This window comes from Podarcis vaucheri, assembly GCF_965113315.1.
Source record: "Podarcis vaucheri genome assembly, chromosome: 6".
Lineage (NCBI taxonomy): Eukaryota > Metazoa > Chordata > Lepidosauria > Squamata > Lacertidae > Podarcis > Podarcis vaucheri.
In genome coordinates this window covers 46,599,695-46,626,394 of record NC_138764.1, presented here as the reverse complement: position 1 = coordinate 46,626,394, position 26,700 = coordinate 46,599,695, and the positions used below count along the sequence as shown (strand labels likewise).

The 26,700-nt window shown below is 41.6% G+C and overlaps 1 protein-coding gene across 3 annotated transcripts; it reads right to left on the bottom strand.

Moving 5' to 3' along the window:
- Nucleotides 1-1,842: 1,842 nt before the first annotated feature.
- LOC309535568 (uncharacterized protein C1orf87) lies at nt 1,843-26,492 on the bottom strand. 3 transcript variants are annotated; one of them, XM_082228773.1, is made up of 13 exons: nt 26,323-26,492; nt 23,611-24,018; nt 22,204-22,345; nt 19,579-19,798; nt 16,195-16,320; nt 15,255-15,512; nt 14,303-14,412; nt 12,969-13,080; nt 11,476-11,573; nt 7,409-7,479; nt 4,292-4,326; nt 2,764-2,917; nt 1,843-2,187 (listed from the first exon to the last, which is right to left on the bottom strand). In XM_082228773.1, exons 3-13 carry the CDS (start codon nt 22,308-22,310, stop codon nt 2,027-2,029), a joined length of 1,452 nt encoding a protein of 483 aa, XP_082084899.1. In that variant the 5' UTR covers nt 22,311-22,345; nt 23,611-24,018; nt 26,323-26,492; the 3' UTR covers nt 1,843-2,026. The 3 variants fall into 3 exon arrangements, with proteins under 3 accessions (XP_082084899.1, XP_082084898.1, XP_082084900.1); XM_082228772.1 differs by having other exon boundaries at nt 22,204-22,351; nt 26,323-26,491; XM_082228774.1 differs by lacking the exon at nt 15,255-15,512 and having other exon boundaries at nt 22,204-22,351.
- Between the last annotated feature and the right edge of the window lie 208 nt (nt 26,493-26,700).

The window sequence follows — 26,700 nt, the reverse complement described above, 5'->3', positions numbered from 1 at the left end:
TGCTCAGGTGGAGCAAACCCAGATATGCCAATCCAAACTGGAAGGCTGAAAGGGAGGCAAGGCAGAAGCTCTGGGTCTGCTCAGCTTCCTCCATTGATGGACCATGGCTTGGCTGCTTTGGGAACTCCACTGGACTGTGACTTTGAGACTGACCCCAGGTTTTTTGATCCTGGAGCTTCCGCAAAGATGAGAACCTGCCCTGTTTGACTTTGGACTGTGTTGACTTTTTAGAATAACTACTCTCTAGTGTTGCCCTTGGGATCGTGCATACCAGAGGAACTTACCTCCAGGTATGGGGGGATCTTTTCCCTAACCCCAGAATGTTTTTTCTGGAAATTTTGTGGAAATTCTCCCTCCCCTCTGAAGCTTTCCATTCCTGCCCCCCCCCCATCCCAGGCCTTTACATCCTGAGTACCTAGTGTAGAAAAATCTGTGATTTGTTATACAATATATGGTAACAAGAGAGTGGACTCAGTACTGTATAGAATTATTATTTATGGAATTGCTCTGATTTAGTTTTTAAATGTGAAGGCAACTTCCCTTCCTTTGCTCCTCTGATATTGTACCTATAGCTATACCTGTCGTTTTCTATGAATTCTGATTTGGTTCACAATTTGGGTCCATTCATTTCAAAATCTTTTTCTAATTCAAGTAGAAAAGCACTACACTATTAGATTTCCTTTCAAAAAATCAGCACATGTAAACATATTGAACAAAACTGTGAGACCTCCAGAACAGATGGGAAAGTGGGACAAACAGATGGAAAAAAACTTCGCTTCCAAAAAAGCGGGGGTGGTATGTAAAATTTAAGGTACTTTGAATAGATACTGCATCAGTAGCTATAAAATCCTAAATCCCCAACAGTGCTATATATACTGTGCAATATACAATTTTAAAGAATTGTAAAGTGTGAAGCGTATGAGATAGGGAAGTTATATTTGTTTCTCAGTTGAATATATTTTATATGACCAGAACTACAACCACTTAGTAGTTTTTCTTGTGTGCATCTGCCCCCTGCCACTCTAAACAATACATTTACAGCACACTGGGACCAGCACCAAATTTAGGGTGGTGCATGTGATTCCCCAACACAGGCGCCAAGCTGAGGGGGTGCAAATTAGTATTAGTCGTAGTAGCAGTAGTAATAATGATAATAAACAATAAGTTTGTATTTATACAGATACCTACTGAGAATATCCAAACCAAAGCAACTGTTCCAAAATGAATTTTTGTGAAAATACGAAATATTAAGCGAGTGGTGCCAAATTTTGTCCTTGCTCAGGGTGCCACACTACCAAAGCCCCTGCAGGGATTACTGTTAGCCCATGTTAACAGAATCTTCTTTCTGTAATTGGGACTCCAAGTTCAGTGATCTATGTGCAGATCCACATGATAAATTTAAAGTGCACCCAATACACATTTAAAGTGCATTACTTTCCCCAAAGAATCCTGGGAATGCTAAGTTTGTTTTGCACACTTAAACTACAATTGGGTCATTTCCAGGGAATGACATTCTCTAGTTTTTTGCTGGCATAAGTGTACCAAAATTAGTAATTAATCACAATGTGTGTGTGTGTGTGTGTGTGTGTGTGTACATTCTAATGAATGTACTGCACTGTTTGCATGCACAGTGACTCTTAGTAAGATTTTAAATCTGAATATGAAAAATTTTGAAGATGCATTTTTACAAGTTCCAGTAACTCTTTGCTTGCCCTGTGACTTCTTGGGTACAAAATTTCATTGATAATCAACTTCTCAAAAACAGAGAACTGAGTTGCCTCCTACAAATTACTGCATATTTGATGTACAAGATCTGGAGAACAATCATTATATTCACTAATATTTCAGACAAAAAGCTTTATTAAAAGAGCACAGGTGGGAGTATGTACTTTTAGCTCATTTGGAAATGAAGAATTAATTAGAAGTACAGTATAAACTTTTCAGATACTGACTCAGTAAGAACACCAGTGGGTGAATGAACATTATTAGGCATGTACACTCATGAGCGCTGTATTACTAGCAATGGTTACAGCTCCTTTAAGTAATCCAGCAAAGGTTCCAGAGGTATGTCTTGTCCAGGACGGAATGGTCGAAAAGCTTTATCAATTTTCAGTGGACTAAGGCACAGATCATAAATTTGGTTGTAGTTATGGATTAGACGTTTGGCTTTTTCTTTTTCCAACTTGCCTGTATGTATTAGAGAGGAAAAGAGAGAAAGAGGAAAAGAAAGAGGAAAAGAAAGAGAGAAAATATTATCTTCCCCTTTGGACAAAATCAGACTTGACTATTGAGCAAATGCAACCCTGGTGGTCTGTTCACATATAATATCAAAGCACAGGGTTAGCCAATGTGGTGCGCTCCTGATGTTAGACTAAAGCTCCCATCAGCCCCAGCCAACATGGCCAATGGCACAGGGGTGATAGGAATTTTAGTCCCAATAAGATCTGGAGGGCATCACATGGCTACCCTTGTACTACATTTCAATTCTTTACATCACAGCCAGTTGAAGATTAAAAACAGGCTGCTGTTGGACCCCTCATTAAAAGCAATTTGGAACAAAAATATTTATTGTGTCATCCTAAATACTACCAAGGAGTGAGTTGATCATCTGTGCTCATAATTATAGGCCAGTAATGTGCTACTGCCTATTTTCTTCCCTTCAGACAATCATGGATAAAGATGAGGCTGACATGAAATACAAGTCAAACACAAAAGCCATCTCCTTAGTGCAGCAGCCCCTTCTCCAACCACAACTATTCTTACCTGTGTTTTTCACATCAGACAAATAAAGAGCCCTCTCCAGTTTTCTGAACCGGTCTATCCAGGCATCTTGTTCCTCAGCATCAATAGAGTCGTATGTGACCTCCTTCATTTGCTCCCAAGTCTTGCCAGCACAACGGTTGGACCACTCTTTGTCCTTTGTCCAAATTACATCAAATTTTCAAAAGTTTAGTATTTGTCAACTTTCTATGAAGATGGAGGAGGGGATAACATTCAGTTTAAAGTATTGGCTCCTTCAGATCCTCACTAGAGTATTTGGGTCAATTTATTGGTTAAAAATTGGGAGATTACATTATGTTTTGCTTCTATGACACAGTCATTTGTGTGATTTGGAAATTAGGGTCCAGTCACAGGTTATGGGAGTTAGAATCCAATAAAAATAACTGGAGGGCCATGAGATTTCCTATCTTTCTCTAAGAGTGTATTCAGATGTGGGGAATATTGTTAGTTTTCCTGATTATAATGCTGTGGTTCTGTCAGATTTTATAATGTTCTTTTCACACCACACTACCTGTTGTGCTGTGGAATCATGACTTTTTGACCTAAATACTGGCTTGTTATACCAAATTTCAGTAGGTGTGGTGTGACACAACAATGAATGCCATTGAACATAATTGATATTCCTCTCACTGTTCCCTCATGAAAACAGCAGAAAGGAACAAACATTATGACGGTAAAGGTAAAGGGACCCCTGACAGTTAAGTCCAGTCACTAACGACTCTGGGGAGACTGTGTTTGTCAGCAGACAGTTTTCCTGAGACACGTGGCCAGCATGACTAAGCCGCTTCTGGCGAACCAGAGAGCACACGGAAATGCCGTTTACCTTCCCACCGGAGCAGTACCTATTTACCTACTTGCACTGCATGCTTTTGAATTGCTAGGTTGGCAGGAGCTGGGACCGAACAACGGGAGCTCACCCCGTCAAGGGGCCTCGAACTGCCGACCTTCCGATCAGCAAGTCCAAACAGCACTGTGGTTTAAACCACAGTGCCACCCGTGTCTCTATTATGCTGGTATGCTGCCCCAAATTTCATTGCTTTACTCCTGCAATTTTCTGGGTTAAAGGGGCAGCAAACATATTTCTTTTCCCCTGGAATCAAATAACTTGGGAATAAATACTAAATATGCACTACATTCCATTAGTTTTCAAGAAGTGGCTTTTACATTGTAATGCAGAAACCTCAGGGAGATTGTCATATGAATGTAGCCCTAGATAGTACTGGGCAAATTGCTATCAACCTCATTTCCCTCTTCAGAGAAACAAGGCAGACAACAATGGTCTTTTTACATAGTTGCATTCAGGATGGGAGCAGATGAATGTGATAAACTCCTTTGGAAAGAAGAGTGATACAAATTTAATCACTACTACTACTATTAATAATTTCTGAGTTCTTTTGCTAGACAAGGTTCTAAGCAGTATTAAAGCTTTCAAGTACAATTTCACAGTCCCATTTTACAAACCAGACTTTCTTAACAATTTGTGGATGAAACAATATAGTTTTGAAAATACCTGAGAGTCATCTTCACTTTTCTCCTTGTTTCCTCCTAAAGATGAAAACAATTGTGAGGTATTTTATTGTTTATTAGTAGCTGAAGTTGTATGATTTCCATTTATTTGGAACAGGCCACTCTCAGATATGACATGAAAACTAGTCCTGTGAACTCTTAACACTAATGTGATTGGATAAGCTCAACTTTGATTTGGTTTTCAGCCACCTTGACCTTGAGTTACCTTCCTAGAAAAATGTTGGGGAAACGTATTAATCATCACCAGACTTCAATGAGCAAACTGTGCTCTCTAGTGGCTGAAGCACACTAAGTTGCTTCTTGTTCTATGACAGGGGTCAGCAAACTTACCACATCTTGGGCCGGTGTCTCCAGCGCCAATTGTGCGGTGGGCCGGAGGGTGGGGGAGCGCATGCTCATACGCATGCGCACACGCTATTTCCAGGTCAGAGGAGCACCGGAAATAGCTTGTGCGCATGTGCATAGGCCTCCTCCAACCCAGATGTGCACAGGAAATAACGTGCATGTGCATGTGCACTGTCATATCTGAAAACCTACGTTTCCCTTGCTTATACCTTTTTGGACTATATGGCATGGCAGCAGGGTGTGTATTGCCGTTAAGAGGGAAGAAGTAAGTGTGTGTGTGTGTGTGTGTGTGTGTGTGTGTGTGTGTTTTGAAATAGTAACACATGCCTGGGCTTAGAGAATGCTTACAGGACTTCTAGCCAAGATGTGAATTCGCCTTGGGCAATGGGAGATACCATATCCTGGACCAGGTCAAGGAGCTAAATCTGAATTAGGAATGTCCTTTAGCTGAACCACTAAAGGAGAGGCAACTCTAGTAGGTTTTCAAAACAGGATGGAGGGGTAGTGATGGTAGCAAACTAGGATGGCATACAAGAAAACAGATCATTATAAAAGTGGAAAACGTGTAGCCTTCCATATAATGTTGGACTCCAACTCTCACCAACCCCATCTAATATGGCCAGTGGTCAGGGATGATAGTAGCCGAGTCAATAACATGTGGAAGGCCACAGATTTCCCATCCCTGCCCTATAAGATGTCATGTACGATGCAGCCACAGTTCCTCAACTAGTAGCCTTCTGCAAGTGCAGCTTGTTGTGACTTCTTAAGGAGAATAGTTCATTTTTTCCCTATTAAACTGTCACCCTCACCTACATCTGTCTCTTTCACTTATAATGTTTAGTAGCACTCAGTTCTGTAACCTTCAGTTTATATTTAAAGCCCTGTGATGCTTGATCCTTGAGCAAAGAACTGTAATTTCTCATCTGCACTGATTGGACAATGTAGTAAGTTATGGATGGTAGGCCAGATTGCGAGGCATAAAATTAAATCGTGGGAAAGATGAATCAATTCCCAGGAATGAATAGCATTTCTAGTTGAGAAGACAGCTGGTTTGCCTGCAGCCAGATGGTTAAAGTTCAAGCCCAACTGTTGCATGCTGATCAGTCTCTGTAGCAATGATGGCTATTGGCTCAACTCCGTGCTTAGTCACCTCCTGAATATTAAGTATCCCAGAGAGCTTTCTAAAGATGATTAGATTAATTCACTGCCTAAGTCAATGTCTCACATCCATCACTCCTTTCACAATTTTCTTTAAAAAGAACCAAAAACCCACAATTAGCTAGCACTCTGTAAATCACATGCCCAACATTATAATTGTTTTAACAGGTGCATTGTAGTGCCTTGAGGAGCAGTATTATACTACTTATTTCATAGATCTTGTGGAAGTGTTTTATAATACCACCTCTGTCATCTTTCTAAGAGTGCAACATGAAGTACCCAGCAATTCCAGAACAAGGTCTGAAAATTGTCTTCTACTTTTTAATACCCAAGTTTAGATTCAGATGTGCAAGCTAATGGAAGATAGACCTATATGGATTCTTCATGTTGAGAAGCACTTTGAATGGCCAGATGGTGTAGAGAGATAATTGTTGTCACCATCATTCCCTGCTGAACAGCTTTGCTGAATGTATTGGGAAATGAATCTGGTCTAGATAGATCTTTGTCCCGATCCAGGTTAATATTTAAAATGTTATTTATAGGCAGAATGTTCTCTGGATTGCTCCCAAAGCAATGCATAGGAACAAGGCAATTGTTATGTTTACAGGATGTTCATAGTTCTCACATGATAGCCTCTCTTTCTGAAGTATTTATCAAGGATGACTCACTCTAAGTTAGTATTTTTCATTTGTTAATTATGTTAGCAGCATGAATGTATTATATTACTAACAACTCATCTGGATTCTTTCACCTCAAGCAAACCTTTCACCTCCTTGGGTGAGACTTCCCAGGTACATTCCAAGTGGATTCCAAGTACATTCCAAGTACATGGATTCCAAGTACACTCAGTGCATGTTGAAGTGCTTCAGTTTAGTGAAAATAACTTGCCCATTTAATTACTGAGAATTTCAGGGAGTGGTACCCTAACTGAAACTCCTCTAAGAAAGCCCAATGAAATTTCCTTAGTCATTATACCATGTAATTCTTGCAGAAAGTGATGGTGTAGGAAATCCCCAATAATTCTGTCTGAGGCAAGTTCTGGACTGTGATATTAAATTCCAAAGTGAGCTTCTGTGATTTGAAGGAGCAGCAAACTGTCAAGATTCATACTATCTTCTCAGTGAAGATGTTCCATCTTCAGAGCTGATTAGCAGAGCTATTGCTAATTGTTAATATATTGAATCTGAACTTGAGTCAAGGAAAACTGTTGGCTGTTAGGATTGTACTCCTTGTCTTCCTAACACTTTAATTTTTGCTGCAGGAGGGTATTAGGAGATAGTGGAAGTGATCATCCACCAATGCAGAGGACCTTGCTGCTCTGATGAAACCATGGTGATTGAGAACCTGTCACCAGCTGTCTTCCTACTGGTAGTATCAAGCACAGGCCCCTGAAATGAGGGTGCTGTGATGGCAGGGCAGAACAGAGCTCTGGATCAACTGGATCCAAAGTTTCTCCAACCCTCTGAAAGGGGCCTGATGGGCTCTTCCACTTCCTACAAATGATATATTTCAACAGCCTTCTCCAGAAATGGAGAAATGTTGTTGCCACCTTGTAATATTTAGGTATGACCAGAATAACAGCAACTGCATAGCTTACTTCTGCAGACAAGCAGAGCAGAGTTGATCCCAGCCTGGACTTTCTTCAGAAACTCCACAAACGTTTTCCATCTACATGAGAAAATATCTCAAGATAAATGCAATATTTGAAAGCGTATTTCCTGTTCATTAGGTTCTGTAACTGTATAGTTACAGAGGGAGATTATATGTAAGCAAAATCAAGACATTAATGTAATGTCCATTATAATATACATAATATTATATACAGTAATATAAATTGCCCTGCTTTGCTCTGTGATTAGCTCTCTTGTTTTTGCATTATTTGAATCTTCTATCATTCTCAAATGTTCACCTTTTTCTCATTCTCCTATTTATGTACAGGTATTTATTTAAGGGATTTTTTGAGAACATATTCTACAAAGTGGCTCACAATTTATTTAAATACAAAATAAATCTTTTTAATATATATGTTATAGCAATAGTAAAAACCAGCAGACATAAAACAATAACAATAAATTCAGCCAGACATTGGCATACCAGTCCCAATTTATAGCCCGAGTTAGCTAGTAAAGATCACAGACAAAAAAATGTTAGCCTTCAAACCCTGGTGAAAGGATGGGAAAGATGAGGCTGCCTACATTGAAATAGATCAGATTCCATAGTTGTGGGGCAACCACTAAGAAGGCTCTGTTACAAGTACCTGTAAATCTGATTATATTCACTGGTGGACACCTAAACAGGCCCTCTGGTCCCAAACCAACACTTTGACTTTTCCTTCTTCTGCAAGTCCTTTCTTATGCAGATTTTCTTATTAATCCTTTATTTATCTATTTAGTAATGTTTTTCTGATCTCTTCCCTGTGCTTCATTCTACTAGACTTGTTCTTTATAAATTGGTAATTGTTGGAAAATTCTGTTTGCCACTGGTCTCCTAAAGCTTCATTAACCTTTGACCCCGGAGGCATAAAACCAGCACTCCACTTTGGAACCAGTTTGGAGTCAGTTGGATGAGGTTGGGTTTCGGCGTGTCCTTATGGCCTCCCAGGGTGAGTGTTGATTACTCAGTTTGGGAGGGCAGGAAAAGTGGGATTTGCAGCACAAGACTTTGGCATCAGTTTTGGAGGGGGGCTTTTCCTGACTTTTGGGGTCATAGATTAATGAACAAGCCTACTAAAATACAAGGAATTACTTTGTCAACTTTGATTACATGTCTGGCATTTACATGCACACATATGATGTTCCCCTGATTTTTGCCGGAAGCTGAAATATCTCTTTTAGTCAAACCAGTAGCTCATTTAGTCTGTCAGTAATGATTATCAGGAAGTGTATTGCCCATTGTTCTTAGCAGATGGCGTGTTGTCTAGGTTCAAGCAATGGTCTTTCCCAATTATGCTACCTGAAAGCTGACCCAAGGGACACTGAGAAATGATTCATACCTAGAATCTCTTTTGCACAAGGCAGGTATGGTAATCTGTTACTGAGCTAGGATCCTTATTGGAGAACCTTCTAGGGAGTCAAGGGCAGACACCATAACAAAGGAAGCAATGGTACTTAAAAAGTTAATCCTTTGGTTATTCTATTTAATGCAGTCAAGAAATCTATGGACTTCCTCCTGGAGTTGTTTCTCAGCTTATTTTTTCACATCGTATTCACTTTCCATGACAGGTTAAAGAGAGAGCATTACTTTGTGCAATGAGATTAATCTCGCATGACTGCTATCACTCATGGTGGTATATTGATCTTAAGCACATTTAATCACAAAATGGCTCAGAGCTAGATTCTTGCTAATTACTGAAGAGTTTCATTCACAGTGGAAGCAGAGATTAAAATGGGTAATGCATAACTAAACCAATGACTCTGGCACACCCCATAGGTTTGTTTTGTTTATATTGGATTTAAAATCTTTAAAAATGTAATTCTGGGTATTGCTTTGCTAAATTATTTTTCTTATATTTGGCTTTGCTAAATGATTTTTCGGGTTCTCCTTCATGGAGAGCACATGTTGTGGTGGGGGCAACCATGACATCCCCTGTTGCTGGGCGGGTTAGTATGGATGGCCAAGAATCTGATAAGGCATCTCCAATTGTTGCTGGGGAGAATTCGATGTTGCAAAGTTGATTGACTGTTGGTGTGCTATTTATTCCCTGTGCGCAGCGTTGAGCTTCCTCTTTTCGCTGCGTGCATCAGATTAGCCGCCCACCCTCCCTATATTTAGGGTTGTTCATGCTGACCTTGCTATGCCTCTCATGGGGTCGTCTGCTTTGGGACAGGGGCCTGATAGGAATTTTTACCATTTGGCTGATTGGCTGGTGCCATTTGGCTTTTGCTACTGTGTAGCAAATCGTCACAACTTGTAAGGTTGCAGTTAGGCATGGTTAATTTTGGTTGGGGGGGTATGGTTGGCTGTGCCAGCCCCTCCAATGATGCTGCTGCAAGGGTATTCCAGTAACGGAATCCAGGGGCTCGCCATGCTCTTGTCTGAACCCCTGGCAAGGGGCTATGGCCACACAAGCCCCTGGGAGCATTTGGGGAGAGGGGAAAGCCTGGCCAGCATGAGTTTGACCAAGCTGCGGGAGGCAGTGGAAGACAGGAGTGCCTGGCGTGCTCTGGTCCATGGGGTCATGAAGAGTCGGACACGACTAAATGACTAAACAACAACAGCAATGAGAGCCTGGCACCCAGCTCTATTCTCTCCCCAAAAATGTTTACCCTTACTGACTTTCGCAGGCTTGCAGTTGTCAGTTCTGTTCTTACCTCTAAGTGGGAACAGATAGTCGCTAACCAATGCCTAGGCAACCACTCACATACTGTAATCAATAAAGTTGTGGCCAAAATTATGCCAAAAAACCAAAACAAAAATTTTGTGTGAACTGTGTCTTTATTTCAGGGTGTCCTGGGGGTCCTTGACATGCAAAGCCAAATATATTTGGAGGGTTTTTGCTATGGTGGTGGTGGGGAGCTTTGGCAAGCTAGTGTGCAGTTGCAACTTGTTTATTATGTGTTTAATTTAGCAAAGGAAGACATAGGCATTAACACAGAGCTTTAGTAAGATCTGTGCATTATGGTCAGCAGCATTCAAGAAGTCGCAAAGTTTCCCTTGAAAAGATCAGCAATACAAACTAAGCAGAAGGGCACAGTCATACTATATGGTGAAAACACGATTTATTCCTCAAATTTAGCACGAGCCAAGTTATAGACCGTGGATCACATCCAACTAGGTTCTACTGAGAATAGACCCATTGAAATGAATGGACATGAGTTAGTCATGACAATTAATTTCATTGGGTCTGCTCTGAATAGAACATTGACTACAACCCAGTACTAGCAGGGAGTATTAATGGTTGATATTGTACTAAGGATTCATAGCCACTCTATATGGGTGCCAACCAAGTGGTACAGAGAGAACTAAAACCTTGAACCTCACAGGACTAAGCTCTTATATTGCACCTTCAGACTCCTCAAAAAAGGGCAAAAATGTGATGGAGTCTTTTGCAGGTATGCATGGCAATGACAAGTGTGATAACCTTCAGATCTAAATCTTTGAAAATGTTTAAGTGGTGGCTATCAGTGGAACCCTCCATTAAAAAGAACCACTTGTTCATCCGTTCTAGCTCAATATTGTCCTCAGTGATTGGGGACATTCCTAACCCTACCTGGAGATGCCAGGGATTGAAACTGGGATCTTCTGTATGGAAAGCAGATGCTCTACCACTGAGCTATGGCCCTTCCTCATTGCATTTTTGCCATCCCTTCTTTCTCCACCACTGTGTGGCACAGCTGCACTCAACAAGGACCAGACTGCAAGTTTAGTGGACAGACAAGACAAAACTCGTCCCACCACCCCTTGCATGGGATGTCTTCTTGGCCTTGTAGGAGTCAAACTTTTGCGCACTCTGACTGAAATAACAAGGGAAGGAATGCATGCTATCTGGAAAATTGGGGGCATTTGGACAGAACCACCCAGCTGCTCTCAATCCAGCAATACACAGGCTTATGCTTTCTCTCCAGAAGCCCAACTCTCTAATTGTATTGCCACATTCCGGGTCTGTAGGATCAAGATGCACACATAACGTACTGAAAGGAAGGAAGCATCTCAATTAAAACTCACTCTATCTTGCCTCTTTTGCCAAACTCACAGGTGCTAACCAAAGCTTCCAAGATCCCAGTGGGCAGAGTTAGTCCGTGCTTTTTGCAAATGACCTCTGTCTGCAAATAAGATAAGTTTTGTTACTGAACACTGCTAGCACATCACAAGATAAAAACAAGTTTTAAGAAATAAGGCTCCTATGAAGTACTATAGTCAATGGGCATACACAACGAAGAAGAGCAAACTATGGCAATGCATAACAAAATATTGTTTTGGGAAAATTGTATTTTTTTCAAGCAACTGTCATGTGAAAAGCATAGTCCCAATCCAAGCTGGTGCTTTTCAGCTATGGAGACTGACAGAAATCAAGAGAACCCGAAGGACCCCTTGTTGACTTCACGCACCTCCAAACTAAGACCTTCTACATATGCTGTGTATAACTATGAATGCTTGAAAGAAATATATATTTGTTAGACTAGCAAAATGCCTCCTGGTAAAAGGATTATATACTGTGTGTTTCTCCATAAAAGTTTATGATTTTATGTGCAAAGTAAAATAAATACAATAAAGGGACTACAGTCAGTAACATTTTTTAGGTACGTTAAACCCACCTTTCACACTGGGACCAGCAACACATGAAACTAAAGGTAAAGGTAAAGGGACCCCTGACCATTAGGTCCAGTCGTGGCCGACTCTGGGGTTGCGGCACTCATCTCGCTTTATTGGCTGAGGGAGCTGGCGTACAGCTTCCGGGTCATGTGGCCAGCAGGACAAAGCTGCTTCTGGCGAACCAGAGCAGCGAATGGAAACGCCATTTACCTTCCCGCTGGAGCGGTACCTATTTATCTACTTGCACTTTGACGTGCTTTCGAACTGCTAGGTTGGCAGGAGCAGGGACCGAGCATGCCCCCAAAGCAGTGTGAAAAGGACACCAGCCCTCAAACTGAATTTCCCTCCATAAGAACCTCCATAAGAAAGGAGGAAAGAACTCCCAGGTGATGGAAGCAAAGAAAGGAAGAAAAACTTTCTGCCCTCCTATGTGAGCCAGGCAGAAGTGTATACTTCACAGATCACCTACCTTCAATTCTACCTCACCTGGTAAGAGACAATTGGTCTATTCCTCAGTTATTTCTTTGATCCACATTATCTACTGGCAAGAAGGTAGGGTTGGCACATGTCTGGAATATCCTGGACATAGCCAGGATTCTGCCATTTGTAACAGCATCCAGGTGGAAATTGCAAAAGTGTTCGGGAAAATCTGGACATGTGGCAACCCATGTAGATTTTGCTAAATTTCCTTTAAAAAAAGTTTTTAAACGTCTTCTTTTTTGAGATCTTGCAAAAAAGGGGAGTTAACTTAGCACCCCCCTAAATATATGAAATATGGCAACCCTACAAGGTGTATGGCAGAAAAAAACCATTTTTTTTACTAATAATCCATTTCGTTCCTTTATAGTGGGAAAGCACTTCCTGAATATACAACTAGGCTTGTAAGCCACAGAATCTATTTTTACCTCAGAGGGTGAAAGAAGACCGGAGCAAGTCTTATCCTGTAGGCTCAGCTCTCCTTTATGTTCCTTCAGGGTCTGCTTCAAGGCCTGGAGGGCATCTTCCGGAGTCCAAGAGCTGTGGAATGATAACGCATGTAACGAAGGGGCAATTAAAATGGTAATTGCAGTTACAGCCCTATAGCTCACTTCTGACATTTACAGAAGTTGTATGAGTGCTTTCCGAAAGACCTCCATCTGAGAGGCCAATGGGGCAACTTACTCAGTAATGCAGAGCACCTGGTAATAAAGCCATAGAGTATTACCACAAGGTGAAGAAGGATTAGATGTGAAACAAAACAGCCGAGAAATCTAGGCTTCCAGACAGCTATGACATCATAGCTTACAATTCACTCATGGAGCTGCAGGAAGTTCCTTGTGAAAAGGAGAAGGGCTAAGCCTGGTCAAAGCTTCCTGGAGGCTACAATCTTTAATCCGGAGTTGGAGAAGATTTTTCAGCCTGAGGGCCGCACTCCCTCACAATCCACCTCCTGGGGGCTGCAGGGCCAGAGGCAAAAGTGGGCAGAACAATAGGTGTAACACTTACTTTTGTACAGCAGGCTGCATTCCCTCAGCTGCACACAAACCAGAAGATTTTACACGCCCATCTCTTTGCAAACAAGCAAGAGACATTATTTACTCTGAGTAGAACCTAGGGGGATGCAGAAACCCCACCACTGATTTAGTGAAATGGTGGGTTTATAACAACAGTTGATATTACTGCAGATATTACAGCCAATGCTTGAGACCAGGAAAGTATGTGATATAGCAAATATGTCCCTAAGGTCATTCCCATCCAGATGAGGTACGCCAGTTTATGATGGATGAATACTTAGACGCAGACTCTGACCAGCATCCTGGCTATACTTATGTTTTAAGAGACGCTCCAGAGCTCAGCTGCCAAAGCAGCAATATATATATCTCACATAAATGCACACAACTCCTTGCCAGTCTTCTTTGCCAAGGTTAATTAAGGGAAGTCTGTATAATCTCCACTGATGCGTCCCAGCAGGCTGCAACGTAGGTGTTCACAGACTCCAAATATGTTTCGTTAGCGGAGATTTTGGATGGCTGCAAGATAAAATCTGTCCTCTTGAGTACTACATGTTGTTGTTTTTTGTAAATGTCACAAGTGAGCCAATTTTTCATTTGGAATCCTTTTGAGTGGCTTATAATTACTGCACCTATTAGATCCTGACCAGATGGAAAGTAAGACAGGAAGATTGTCAGAAGGGTGAAGGAGTTCGGATACATTGCTCATTTATTAACTGTAAGGAGTATACTGAAATTTAAAACAGAACCTTTTGCAATGATTTTCCATATTTTGACTCTTCCTTGGAAGGGCTTGTGTTTGCTGTGTCTTGCTTGCTGCCACTGGCATTAAAAACTGGAGCAATTTTTCATAATTTACCTGCATGAAAGACAAAAAGGTTTATTTTCGAAACACAGCTTGAAAGCAGGGTTTTAAAAGAAAATACTGATAACATCCGTTGAATAAACTTCATTGATCACATATTTGAGATATTTGTGACTATAACCAATAAAAGCACCCTTCTGTCCCCTTCCCAAACCCTAGTAAGTGCTGGGCTTTGGGAAAGAGGTGTGAGGGATCTGACAGGATCCTAGAGTCCTCCTATCTCTTTCCCAAAGCCCAATTAGCCCTTTCCCAGTTTTGGAAAGGAAGAGGGAGGACTCTAGGACCCTGCCAGAGCATTGCACCTTCTTGCCAAAGCCTACTGCCTCCCTTACCCAGCTTTGGGGAGGTGGCAAAAGGGCTGGAGGAGTGTCAAATTTTGGGCTCACATAGGGTGCCATATTACCAAGGTCTGTTCCTGTTCAACTATGCAGAACATTCTTTCCCCACCTATCTTCTCCCCCAACCCTATACTGTATACAACATCAAAGTCTCACATCAAATGCAACTGATCTGTGAGAAGTACTTTATGATCTGAAAATAGAGATGATGTATGTACTTCTGTAACCCAAGAAAATCTTTAATAACAACACTATTAGCATTCTAAGTTTAAACACTGTTGCTCAGTTCTGCTGTACATAATTAAAAGGGTTGCATGGATATAATGGTTTACAGTGGCTGAGAAAATAGTTTTTGACCCCAAAAATAAACAGCCCACCTTCATTTCAGAGTTAGAATCTGACCTATAACATCAATATTCCAAAAGTACAGGCAGGTCTTAAGAAATCCAATCTATTGAGCTCAACATTATTTTTGTTTAAAATGTTGTATTAACGTACCAGTTCTTGGTCATTTGCTTTTGAAAATCTCTCGAAAAGGAGTTTGACAGTGGGTAATTGCAGAGGGACTTCATACTTTAAAAGCAGATGGCTCAGCTGTGCCTGAGGAAGAAGTCTTGAAACTCTGGGATCCAAAACCTTACATTCTTCCTGAAGTTTTTCTAATGTAGTCAGGTTCAAAGGGCACTGCTCAAGTTCTTTTCTGAGGATACCCAGAAGAGAATCGTTCTCTTCATCCATTGGTTTTTGAGCGATATCCTGAGAAAAGGAATGCTTTAAAGTATGTGTAAGGTCTAGCAATAAATTTATTATTTGATTTCATATCTCTCATTTACCCCAAGGTCCCATACTTTTAATGCATTTACATTTACGTGAACTGCTTTATAAACTCTCTGGGCAGAAATTGGGGACAAAATAGCAAAGCCATGAAGTTTCGCATTCCTACATGTGTGGTAGGGTGATAAGGGAGACATTACACATACACAGTAACACCATACCAGTTTCCTGCAAGACAGCTAGCTGTTCCCCACAGTTTCTGTAGTCAACTCCTGTAGAGTTGAGTCCTCACTTTCTTCACTGAAATTCTGGAAATTTCCCTCCCCCACTTTTAATTCTCTTCAGCCTCCCTGATTGAAAGTATGGAAGGACAGTTAAGATGGGTGAGGTATGCAGTCTCCCTAGGGCCCACTTCGGAGTGACATGCATCAGATTATGCTGTAAGTGTCTGGAAACAGCCAACCACCCTGATCCTAATAGCATTTACTTGCAAGTAAGTAAAAAAAAAAATTAGTGTCACATTTTTCCAGATATGTCTGTTTTGGATCAAACCCTTGATTTGGCCTTAAGTATTTTAAAGCACTCTAATATGAAAAATGCCCAATAGTCACAAGCCAAACACCTGAAACTGCAAATTGCTTCAATTATACTTAAGTTCAGTCACCTGTTGTCTTTCAAGTTGCTTTAAGATCTGAGTTTCCATAGATGGTTTTTGTAGAGTATGAATGTAGGACAAAGACTTGTCACCAGAGGGAGCAGTGACACAATGTGTATTCAGTGGTTTTAAACCCTTGGATAACAAACAAGCAGTTAGAAAAGAGGCAATACAAGAAACACATTCATTCTGTAAAGTAACTGTAGGTACTGAAAACACTTTGCATGAGGGAAAAGAGCCTTAAAGTTCAGAAAACCTCTCGCATATCAAATATTATATTCTTTATAAACAAACAGGAGTTATGCAAGGACTGGAGCGATCTGGGTTTAAACACCAGTTCAGTCATAAAGCTCACCTTTGGCCAGCCACTCTAGGCTTAGCCAAGGAACTCAGGGAAGCCAAAGATCTCTCTAGGCTAAATGATAGTGACTGCTCCAAAGATGAATGCTTTGTTTTGTAGCTTTGCAGATTTCCTAGGACTTTCTTGCACAAATATGACACTCTCCACTGCATCATATATGTAACTTAACTGGTGGCAGTTACTCTGAAAGAGGTATACCCCCATCCTTTCTTTCAAGCATTCTTTAAGTTACCTGGGATCAGTGCTTTTTTGGGGAGGGGCAGGAAGTCGCATACCCATAAACATTTTGTGAATCTAACTTTGGTCTCATTGAGGGGCAGTATTTCAATATGAGTAGGAAAATGAGAGTACCCCTAAATATTTTTTTTAGGGAAAAAGCACTGCCTGGGATTGAGCCCAGGGTTGATCCAGAAATTATCCCTCTCAATGAACCATGGCCCATTTTTCAAAGTTAATATTTTGCTTACTAAAAGGACCAGATACAGAACTACAAAACTGTCAGTATAAATCAATCCTTGAAGGTGAGAACTCATGATATAAGAATATATAATAGAATTATAGAGCTGAAATACACCTTGGAGATAATCTAGTCCAGGGATGAGGAACCTGTGACTCTTCATCTGTTCTCGGATTCCAACTTCCATCATCCCCAGCCAGCATAGCCAGTGGTTCAAATTCATGGGAGCTGTAGTCCAACAACATTTTTGAGGGCCACATGTTCCTCGTCCCGGATCAATGCAGTAATCCTGAAACAAGAAGAAGAGGAGGAGGAGGAGGAGGAGGGGGAGTTTGGATTTGATATCCTACTTTTTCACTACCCTAAGGAGTCTCCTGCCAACCTAGCAGTTCAAAAGCACGTCAAAGTGCAAGTAGATAAATAGGTACCACTCCGGTGGGAAGGTAAACGGTGTTTCCGTGTGCTGCTGTGGTTCGCCAGAAGCAGCTTAGTCATGCTGGCCACAAGACCCAGAAGCTTTTCGCCTGCTCCCTCGGCCAATAAAGCGAGATGAGCACCGCAACCCCAGAGTCGGTCACGACTGGACCTAATGGTTAGGGGTCCCTTTACCTTTAAGGAGTCTCAAAGCGGCTAACAATCTCCCATGCTTGACAGGTAACCACCCAGCTTCTGCTTAAATATCTCCAGTGAAGGAGAGCTCACATCTTCCTGATGCAGGCTGCCCCATGGTCAAATGTCTATTATGGTTAGGAATGTTTTCAGCTAATGCCTAGCTGAAATATCCTTCTCTGCAACTAACCTAGGGGCTAGCTTAACTGGTGACTAATACATGTAAATAATAAATAAATGCCCACCCATTGGTTCTCCTCCTGTTCTGCGGAAGGAAGGAAGGAAGGAAGGAAGGAAGGAAGGAAGGAAGGAAGGAAGGAAGTTTACCAAACACATAATACCAAAATACTAACAATGGCAATTATTCTCCTGCCACATGTTGCAAATATTCCAACACTGTTACATACAGTATTTTAAAAAAAGAAATGCTGCAGCTCTGATTTGTTTTGACTTATAGTTTTTGCTTTAATTTGTGAGCATGTCTATATTAAGGTGGTGAGGAGATACAGGATCCCAGTCAGGTCCATAGGCGCCGACTCCATGGGGCTTGAGGGGGCCCGAGCCCCCTCAAAAATTCGTTTGGGGGGGCTCCGCCCCCCCAATAATCTCCGGCGCCCCTCCAGCAGAGCGCCATCGCCGCCCCTCCCCCAGCCCAAAATGCACAGGGTCGGGCTGCATGCCTCCTGCCCTCCCTCCCGAGCAAAAGCTCCACCCAATTTCCTTTGGAGCTGATTAATAGGCGCAGCACGCTCTCCCCTATTCGCTCACGAGGAGGCGGCGCCACTTTATTTGCATATTCATGAGCTTATTTATTATTCATGAGCTTTCCCCCCCCCCAATATTTTTTATAAGTCCGCGTCCCTGGTCAGGTCAGACTATAACCTCATATGAAGAGGTCCACTGTTTAGATCTACTGGATAATATACAGTCCCCTTTCTAAACAAATGGTGATTCCATATGATCATGGCTGCCAATGTTAGATTATAGACTCCAGACATTGCTAGACTCCAACTCCCATCACCCCTGACCATTGGCCATGCCAACTGGGCTTGATGGGAGTTGGAGACCAGCAACATCTGGACTAACCACAGATTCCCCATCCATGTTATAACTAGTCCATTAGTTATAATATAATATAATAATAATATAATATAATATAATATAATATAATATAATATAATATAATATAATATAATATAATATAATATAATATAATATAATATAATATATAATATAATATAATATAATATAATATAATATAATATAATATAATATAATATAATATAGGCCTTATATTATAACTAATATAAAATCCAGGTGTCTATGAGAGCCAAAACACGGAACAATGAGAAGAGATGTTTTCAGAATGGGACAGTAAGAGAAAGATACAAGTGAAAAAAAGCAACAGCTATGAACTGGAAGCATAAGCAGTCAAAATTTTAATATAAGGCAATTCTGTTTGGAGTACAGTGGTACTTCGGGTTACATACACTTCAGGTTACATACGCTTCAGGTTACAGCCTCTGCTAACCCAGAAATAGTGCTTCAGGTTAAGAACTTTGCTTCAGGTTGAGAACAGAAATCGTGCAGCAGCGGTGCAGTGGCAGCAGGAGGCCCCATTAGCTAAAGTGGTGCTTCAGGTTAAGAACAGTTTCAGGTTAAGTACGGACCTCTGGAATGAATTAAGTACTTAACCTGAGGTACCACTGTAGTTGAAAGTTTTGTGATGACAATTGTTTTTTGATACAGGAGTTCTCTCATCAGAATTCGGTAGCAGCAGAATGTTCTTTTAACTGGACACCACTGTCATTATTTATCATCATCATTAGTTGTAGTTATCATAACAATAGCCACAGTAGTAGAAAAGATACCTATTAACCATTTATGTTGTTGTTAGTTAAAGAGTAAAGTCTGATGCTGAGTAGGAAACCTATAATAAGCAACCAGTACAGCTGTAGCGACTCACTTTGTTGTCCACAGATCTGCTATCACTTGTCTCTCCTTGTTTAGGCTTTTGTTCTTCCATTTCACCTTTGTTCTGTTGTTCATCCCTGAGACCATAATGGATCTGTTGACAAGGAGGCCTATTGAGGCCTGGAGGGTTTCCATGTGCCTGCCTTGCGTTGTGTGGAGCTAGTGTCCTGAGAATGGATTGTGTCTCAGTTTTTACACCCTCCTTTGCTTTGCTGTCAGGAAACAAGCATACAGTATATTTACAGCATACAGAGCCAAATACGTACTTGCGTTGTGGAGGAACATCAAAAATATTAGTTTCCTGTAACATTTGCTGGTCAGACAGAAATGTAGTATAAATGAGGTATGTGCTATCATAGTTATAATCACTTTATGTTCAGTTCTGAATACTATAAGCTCAAGAAAGAAACTTAATACAGTTCCACTAAACCTTGTTTATATGCAAATTTCAACAAAATGGTACCAGTTTATGAATTTCACCTTTCTCAGAGATGTGTGCAGAACGGCAGACAAACAATATCCCAGTGTGCCATAAGAGGGATTTGCAGAAGACTTGCTAAAATCAAGTCAAGACAACAAATATGATAGAAATCGAGTCTCAGCACATTTATTCAGCCAGCGGAGGATCAAAATAACATGGTGAAGAAGTAGGAAAGTCCCATCCCATTGTCACACAGCCTCCAGCGAAAATTGTGCGGAGGCCAGTTAGTGCAATTTCCAGCAGCAACCACCAACCAGTCACCAAAAAAGGGATGGGTGAGGGCAAGGTGGAAGTAAGGCCTGGGGAGCTCCAAATTGCCTGCAAACCACAGGTGTCCACATTCTTCCCCCTGCTAGAAATTACTCCTCTGTACAAGAAAGTGGCAAATAATCGTGTGAGGCTGGCCTCCATGTAATCGGGTGCTTGTTTGAAAGTCGTGGCTCTCACAGCCGGCTATACACACACACACACACACACACACACACACATACCCCACCCATCTGGTGGGGTTTCCCCAGCAACTCTGGGCAGCTTCCAACAAAGGATTAAAACTACATTAAAACATCAGTCATTAAAAACTTCCCTAAACAGGGCTGCCTTCAGATGTCTTCTAAATGTCAGATAGTTGTTTATTTCCTCAACATCTGATGGGAGGGCGTTCCACAGGGCAGGTGCCACTACCAAGAAGGCCCTCTGCCTGGTTCCCTGCAGCTTCACTTCTCGCAGGGAGGAAACAGCCAAAAGGCCCTTGGAGCTGGACTTCAGTGTCCAGGCTGAACGATGGGGGTGGAGACGCTCCTTCACGTAGAGGTCCCACAACAGTCTTTATTATTTCAGCACCACCCCCAGATGCAGCACTTATTCAGTAGGACTTACTTTGAGTAGATATGCATAATGCTACACTGTTAAAAAATACTTCCTCGCATCGTATGACCAAGCTCTTTTGAAATGGAGAGGAATTTCAAAAGCAGGTTACATTATGGCCTATCACTCAGAGGAAGAGACATATTCTAACAGGATCTCTTGGGCATACCTTAAGTAACTCTTTGGATCCTGGCCATTATTAATGCCATTCTCTTTAAAGCATAAAACCAAGCTGCGCAATTAAACCTTTTGATACTTTATCAACCAGAAAAGAAAGTTCAGGGGTGGTAAGCCATTTATATTAACACATATCACCGTGTTCCCATTTGGCCTTTCTCAATCTGAAAAACACTTGCCTGAAGAACTTTGTTTTTTATAAATCAGTGTCAGGGATGTGTGAGAATAACAATTCCAGAACAATTTTCTCCTTTCTATTAACTTGAGAGTGTTTGGGTTGCATTCGAGGTAGCACTAAGCAAAGCTTTTGTCAGCACAAGGGTTTTTCTTTGTGCAGTGGAAAGTTATTTCTATCTCCTCTCCTCTCCTCTCATGGGTCCCCCCACAACTCTCCTGAGCAGATTGAGGGGTGGTGTGGAGTGTGTATCTCCACAAGGAGGGGGGGAATCCTGTTGCACTAATGCTAATCCTTGCACTGACACAACTATGTCGTTGAATATTGCCTTCTGTTATACTGGCTATAGTGCAATATATATCTTTCCCCTGGCGGCTGGTACACAAGCAGCAGACCCTGTGCTGAAAAACTATTCCGAGGCGGGGGGTGTATGTAGTGTTAAGAGAGGGGTAGTGCCACTAGTGGGGGACATGTTGTGCTCTTTCTGAGGTAATTTGTTCACCTTTGGTCCCTACCCTGCACTCAGCTCTCATCTAGAAGCTGTCAGCATGTGACAGCAGCCACACCCCAAGAAGTGGTTTCAACTGGCTGGATAAACCAGGTGAGGGTAGCCAATGGGTCTCAACCCCTCAGTGAAATGGTACAGCCAAAGGAACAGGGTTTTCTTGTAATATGCTGTTTAAGATGTAGACTAGGGCTGTGTATGCTTGACAGTTTAAGGTCTATTTGATACATCCCATGGGTGCATATTTTTTGGGCCGTTCACATGACATTGTCCTCATATAGGTAGCAGCATACTCACCTCATTTCATTTGGATTTTCCCTATCCACAACTAATGTGGTGAGGAGGGAATCCAACATAAAATTATATAACCCCACTAATATATATCAAAAATGTTTCTTCCAGATAGCATACTTACCCATCAGTCTTTTCTACAAGGCACCGGACATATTTGCTCCCAATGATTTTTATGACAGTCTCATAATTTGCATTGAACCCATATGGAATGTTTCTGACTGAAGCCATTGCCAGGCACTTGTTCGTTATGGAAGGCTACTTCCCTGTAACTTCAAAAAGCAAGAATTTAGAGGCTCCCTATCATCCCTTTTTCTTTAAAAACAGAACTGAAAATTCATAGTTAGGATTCTCATATATATTTTTGGGCAAGGATCTACTCATGCTGTTGGTCTTAATTTTCACATGGCTATCTTTCCATGTAACCTATTGGGTTAACAATATGGTATGAGAGAGAGAGCCGACACCCCAAGGAAATTACAGTTTAAATTTCATGTGGGAGACTGGATGAAACACAAACAGACAAGGCACAACAATGCCATTTGTCCTCAAAGAACTATATCTTTCTGTAGGGGCTGTCTTCCACTACAATGATTGACCCAAAGCCAGCACATTCTGGTTCAATTATGGATACTAATTTTTCAATATAAAACAGTTGTTCAGTTTCTGCTTCAAACCCTGCACTTTGAGAAGGCTATATTATATATTTCGAACAGTTAAAACACCTTCAGGAGGATCATTCACCTCTTGATATTGTGTATATTTGGCATGGAAAGTTAATTCTAACACCCCTCCTGCCCCATTGTCCTTGTTGTTGCTGTTGCACGAAGTAGTTAACAAGTTGAGAACAAGATGGCTGTTTCTTCCTCAGAACAGCACAGTCTGCACTTAGTAATGTAACAGCTTGAACCAGTCATGGCAAAATGAAGAGAGCTGTAGACCTTTGTGGTGGGAAAATCATCAGAGCCCAAACTGTCCCCATCAAAATGGCATGGCAGCATCTCTCCCCAACTGTTTACTGGGAAATCCCTGAAAAGACCAGCCAGCATATTCAGAACTCCTAGTTTGATTCTGCAGCCCTGTAAGAAGTGTCCAGGGAAGAGGAAGATACAATTCCCCCCCCCCATGACCCTCTTGTGCTCAATTCAACAATCACATATAAATTGTTGGACGAGACAGGCAGCTGGTATCTACTGCAGGAATCAGATTGTCTTATTCTGAACCACTGGATTGTGCCATTGGCATGCTATCTAACACAGAGGTGGGGAACCTATGGACTTCCAGATGTTATCAGTCTCCAACTTCCATCAGCTCCAGCCAGCATAGCCAATGGTCAGGGATGATGGGAGTTCAACAACATCATGAGAGCCACAGATTTCTCATCTCTGATCTAACAACTTATTGTCCTCACTGCCAGAGCAGCTTCAATTTTCACTCATATACTCAAGATCACTCTCAGGAAAAACAATCGCATTAGGCTCTTCAACTTTTCTTTTCCTACATCCCTGTATCACGGTCCGATATCACCCACCTCTGGTGTATTCTCTGTGTAGCTTTGCCCTTTTATAAAGGTGAAGGCAAAAGATTTCCAGCTGTAGCAGCAGCAGCCACCACCCAAATGAGCGAGCTGCTTTTCACATTCAGTCTGATGAGAAATCTGCTGTTTCTAAGGACGCGGTGCTGTTGCTGGGCTGGGCTGGGCTAAGCTTGTCACTTTACAATCGGCGCCACAGGAGGCATGTGTTAGCTTGCAACTGATCGGGCTGGCAGATTGTTTGCCTAGTTTCTGAAATGCCAAATTCTCAGAAGTCCTGTGGGTTTGCCTACCCAAGTGGTGGCAACAAAGCCTTTCCTGCAAAACTAGAGCAGACTGAGCATTTAGAGCATTTAGAAGACAGTTGAGCTTGTCCAAAAACAGGAATTAGCCATTCAAGTGAGCCTATCAGAAAAAATAAAAATGAAAAAGAAAAGGAAGTTGGCTATCAGAGCTTCAGCAAAAGTTCACTTTAGGTCTCAGTTCATTACCTAAAACCGCAATTTTGAGAACAGGAACAAAGAGTAAGAAGGAAAACGATTTACCACTGAATGTAGTATTATTGCTAATGACTCTTTTATACAGGACAAATTATTTAGTACATTGGCACTATTTCACAATGGGTTGATGATGCTGAATTTAGCCGGGGCTGTATGCACATCCTCATACTAGAGGATAAATTTGTGGTAATGGATTTGAAGAGAGTTGTGGGATTCTTTTTCAGCCCAAGGGTCTCATTCCCTTGTGGGCAACCCTTGTGGGAACCACATGCAACGTTAAATAGAGGGACTGGCCTAGGGAAGCAGCCCATAGCGTAATGTGCATATCAGGCCATTCTACGCCTCAGAAAAAAATGCAGAAGTGGAGAACAGGAGACCACATCCACTTTGCTCCTCCTCAGATGTTCTGCTGCTGTTCTGCCATGGTTTGGTTCAGTGTGTTGTCAGAACCCAGGCTCATTGTTTTCAGTCACTACAGACTAACAACACGCTGTAACCAAGGTTTGTTCCACGGTTTACAGCTCATGGTTTGTCCAGGACATCTAAAGCATGAGTCCACGTTCAGATGACACTCTAAGTCAGGTCAGCGGCGGAGCAAGCTGATCGGGCGCCTGGGGGTGGGGCCAGTCACCCACAGGGGCACCACGGGGCCTCGGAGGAGTCTGTCTGCCTCCTCCCATGCAGCTGCCCTACAGCTGAGGGGGAGGCAACGGGCAGACTGTCTGGGGTGGCGTGGAGCCTGCAGGCGCCCAAGCCACCGCGTCACTCCCAGGAGAGACACGTGGTTTGGGCATGCTGCGTTCCTGCATAATTTTTATTAGTTTATATAGGAACAAAATACATAAATTCAACATCTTATTTTCACAGATTTTTGAGTTTAACTTCCTTCAGCCACTCCACAAATCATCCATAACCATCTTTCATAGATTACGCATTTCCTATTTTATGTTGACATTAGTTGCCTCAATTCTTCCATTTCTCTTTGGACAACACTCCTTTCCTTTCACAGAGCTCCTTTAAAACCCACTAGCGTTATCTGTCCTTCACTTAGGTTTTCCAGATAATCCGTAAATCTCCCCCAATCATCAATGAACCTCTGGTCTTTTAGATATCTAATTTTCCCTGTCATTTTATCCAACTCCGCGTAATCTAACAGTTTGGTTCTCCATTCCTCAATTGTCGGTAGATCCCCCTGTTTCCAATTTTGAGCTAGTAAGACTCTTGCTGCCGCTGTTGCATACTGGAACAATTTATGATCTTTCTTCTTTATCTCCCTTCCTACTAGTCCTAGCAAAAAGGCCTCAGGTTTTTTTTCAAAAGTGTATCTTAAGATTTTCTTCATTTCATTATATACGTTCTCCCAAAAACCTTTCACTTTTTGGCATTCCCACCACATGTGGTAGAAGGACCCCTCTCTTTCCTTGCATTTCCAGCACTTATTACAAGTTTTATACATTTTTGCCAGTTTTGCAGGAGTCATATACCATCGGTAAAACATCTTCATTAGGTTCTCCTTTAGCGTTATACAAGCTGTAAATTTAAGGTGTTTTTTCCAGAGTTTTTCCCACTCTTCAAAATATATGTTATGACCGATATCCCTAGCCCAATGTATCATCACCGACTTTACTTCCTCATCTATTAGGTTCCATTCTAACAACTGGTTATACATTTTAGATAGAGTTTTCTGATCGTTATTTATTATCTCAATCTGAAATCTGGAGTCCTTATCAGCATACCCTTTATCTTTAATGTCTTTCCTAAACATTTCATTTATTTGGAGATAGTGTAGCCAATCATAAACCTTCCCTTTGACCTGGTCATACGGTTTCATTTTCCACTTCCCCCCTTCGGTTCGGGCATGCTGCAGGCCCCACGGTGAGTGCCGCCCACCATCTTGACACCCCCCTCAGTGGGAACACCCGGGCCGGACTGCACCCCCTTGCTACACCCCTGAGTCAGGTTATGGTTTGGTTTAGGCTATGGTTTGTTGTGGTGAAACAGCAAGACAATTGGGGAGGAGTGCAGCAGCTGGGAACTCCTGTCTGAGAATGCTTGCACATTCATTGTAAACCAAACTATGACTTAGTATGATATGCAAACCAGGCCAATATAAATAAAAAAAGATTGACATATGAGAAGAATGTGAAAAGGCTGTATTATAAATTAACACCTTATAACATTATCATAATTATTATTTTATATTTCTTACCTGTCCTTCAAAATACGTGTGTGTGTGTTAGGGGGAGTTAATGTACATGATAACCACACATTGGGCACATTCACCAAGCCTTAAGGAGAATGTACACAAACGCCTTCCATGAAAAGGGAATTGTGCACATTCCTGGTCAATATACATAATTCTCAACAGGCCTGGAATGTTCATATCTCAACTGAATTTTGTACATTCTCTGGGCCATATGCACATTCTCCAGTCAGAATGCATAGTCTCCAAGAAACATGTCACTACCACCCTATTTCTAGGCATGGGTGTATTTCACTTCAATTACAAATTTTATAATTTGCTTGTAAATACTCCATTGGAATGGCAGTGCTGGATAATTAGTTTAAAATGTAGACCCATCTCATT

Excerpts from the sequence above, each read along its gene's own strand:
- LOC309535568 (XM_082228773.1), bottom strand. The coding sequence starts at position 22,310 with ATGGCTTCAGTCAGAAACATTCCATATGGGTTCAATGCAAATTATGAG. Across the intron at positions 14,413-15,254 it reads AAGCAAATGACCAAGAACTG|GTAAATTATGAAAAATTGCT; the intron begins GTACGTTAATAC and ends TCTTTCATGCAG. Across the intron at positions 2,188-2,763 it reads GTCTGATGTGAAAAACACAG|GCAAGTTGGAAAAAGAAAAA; the intron begins GTAAGAATAGTT and ends TAATACATACAG.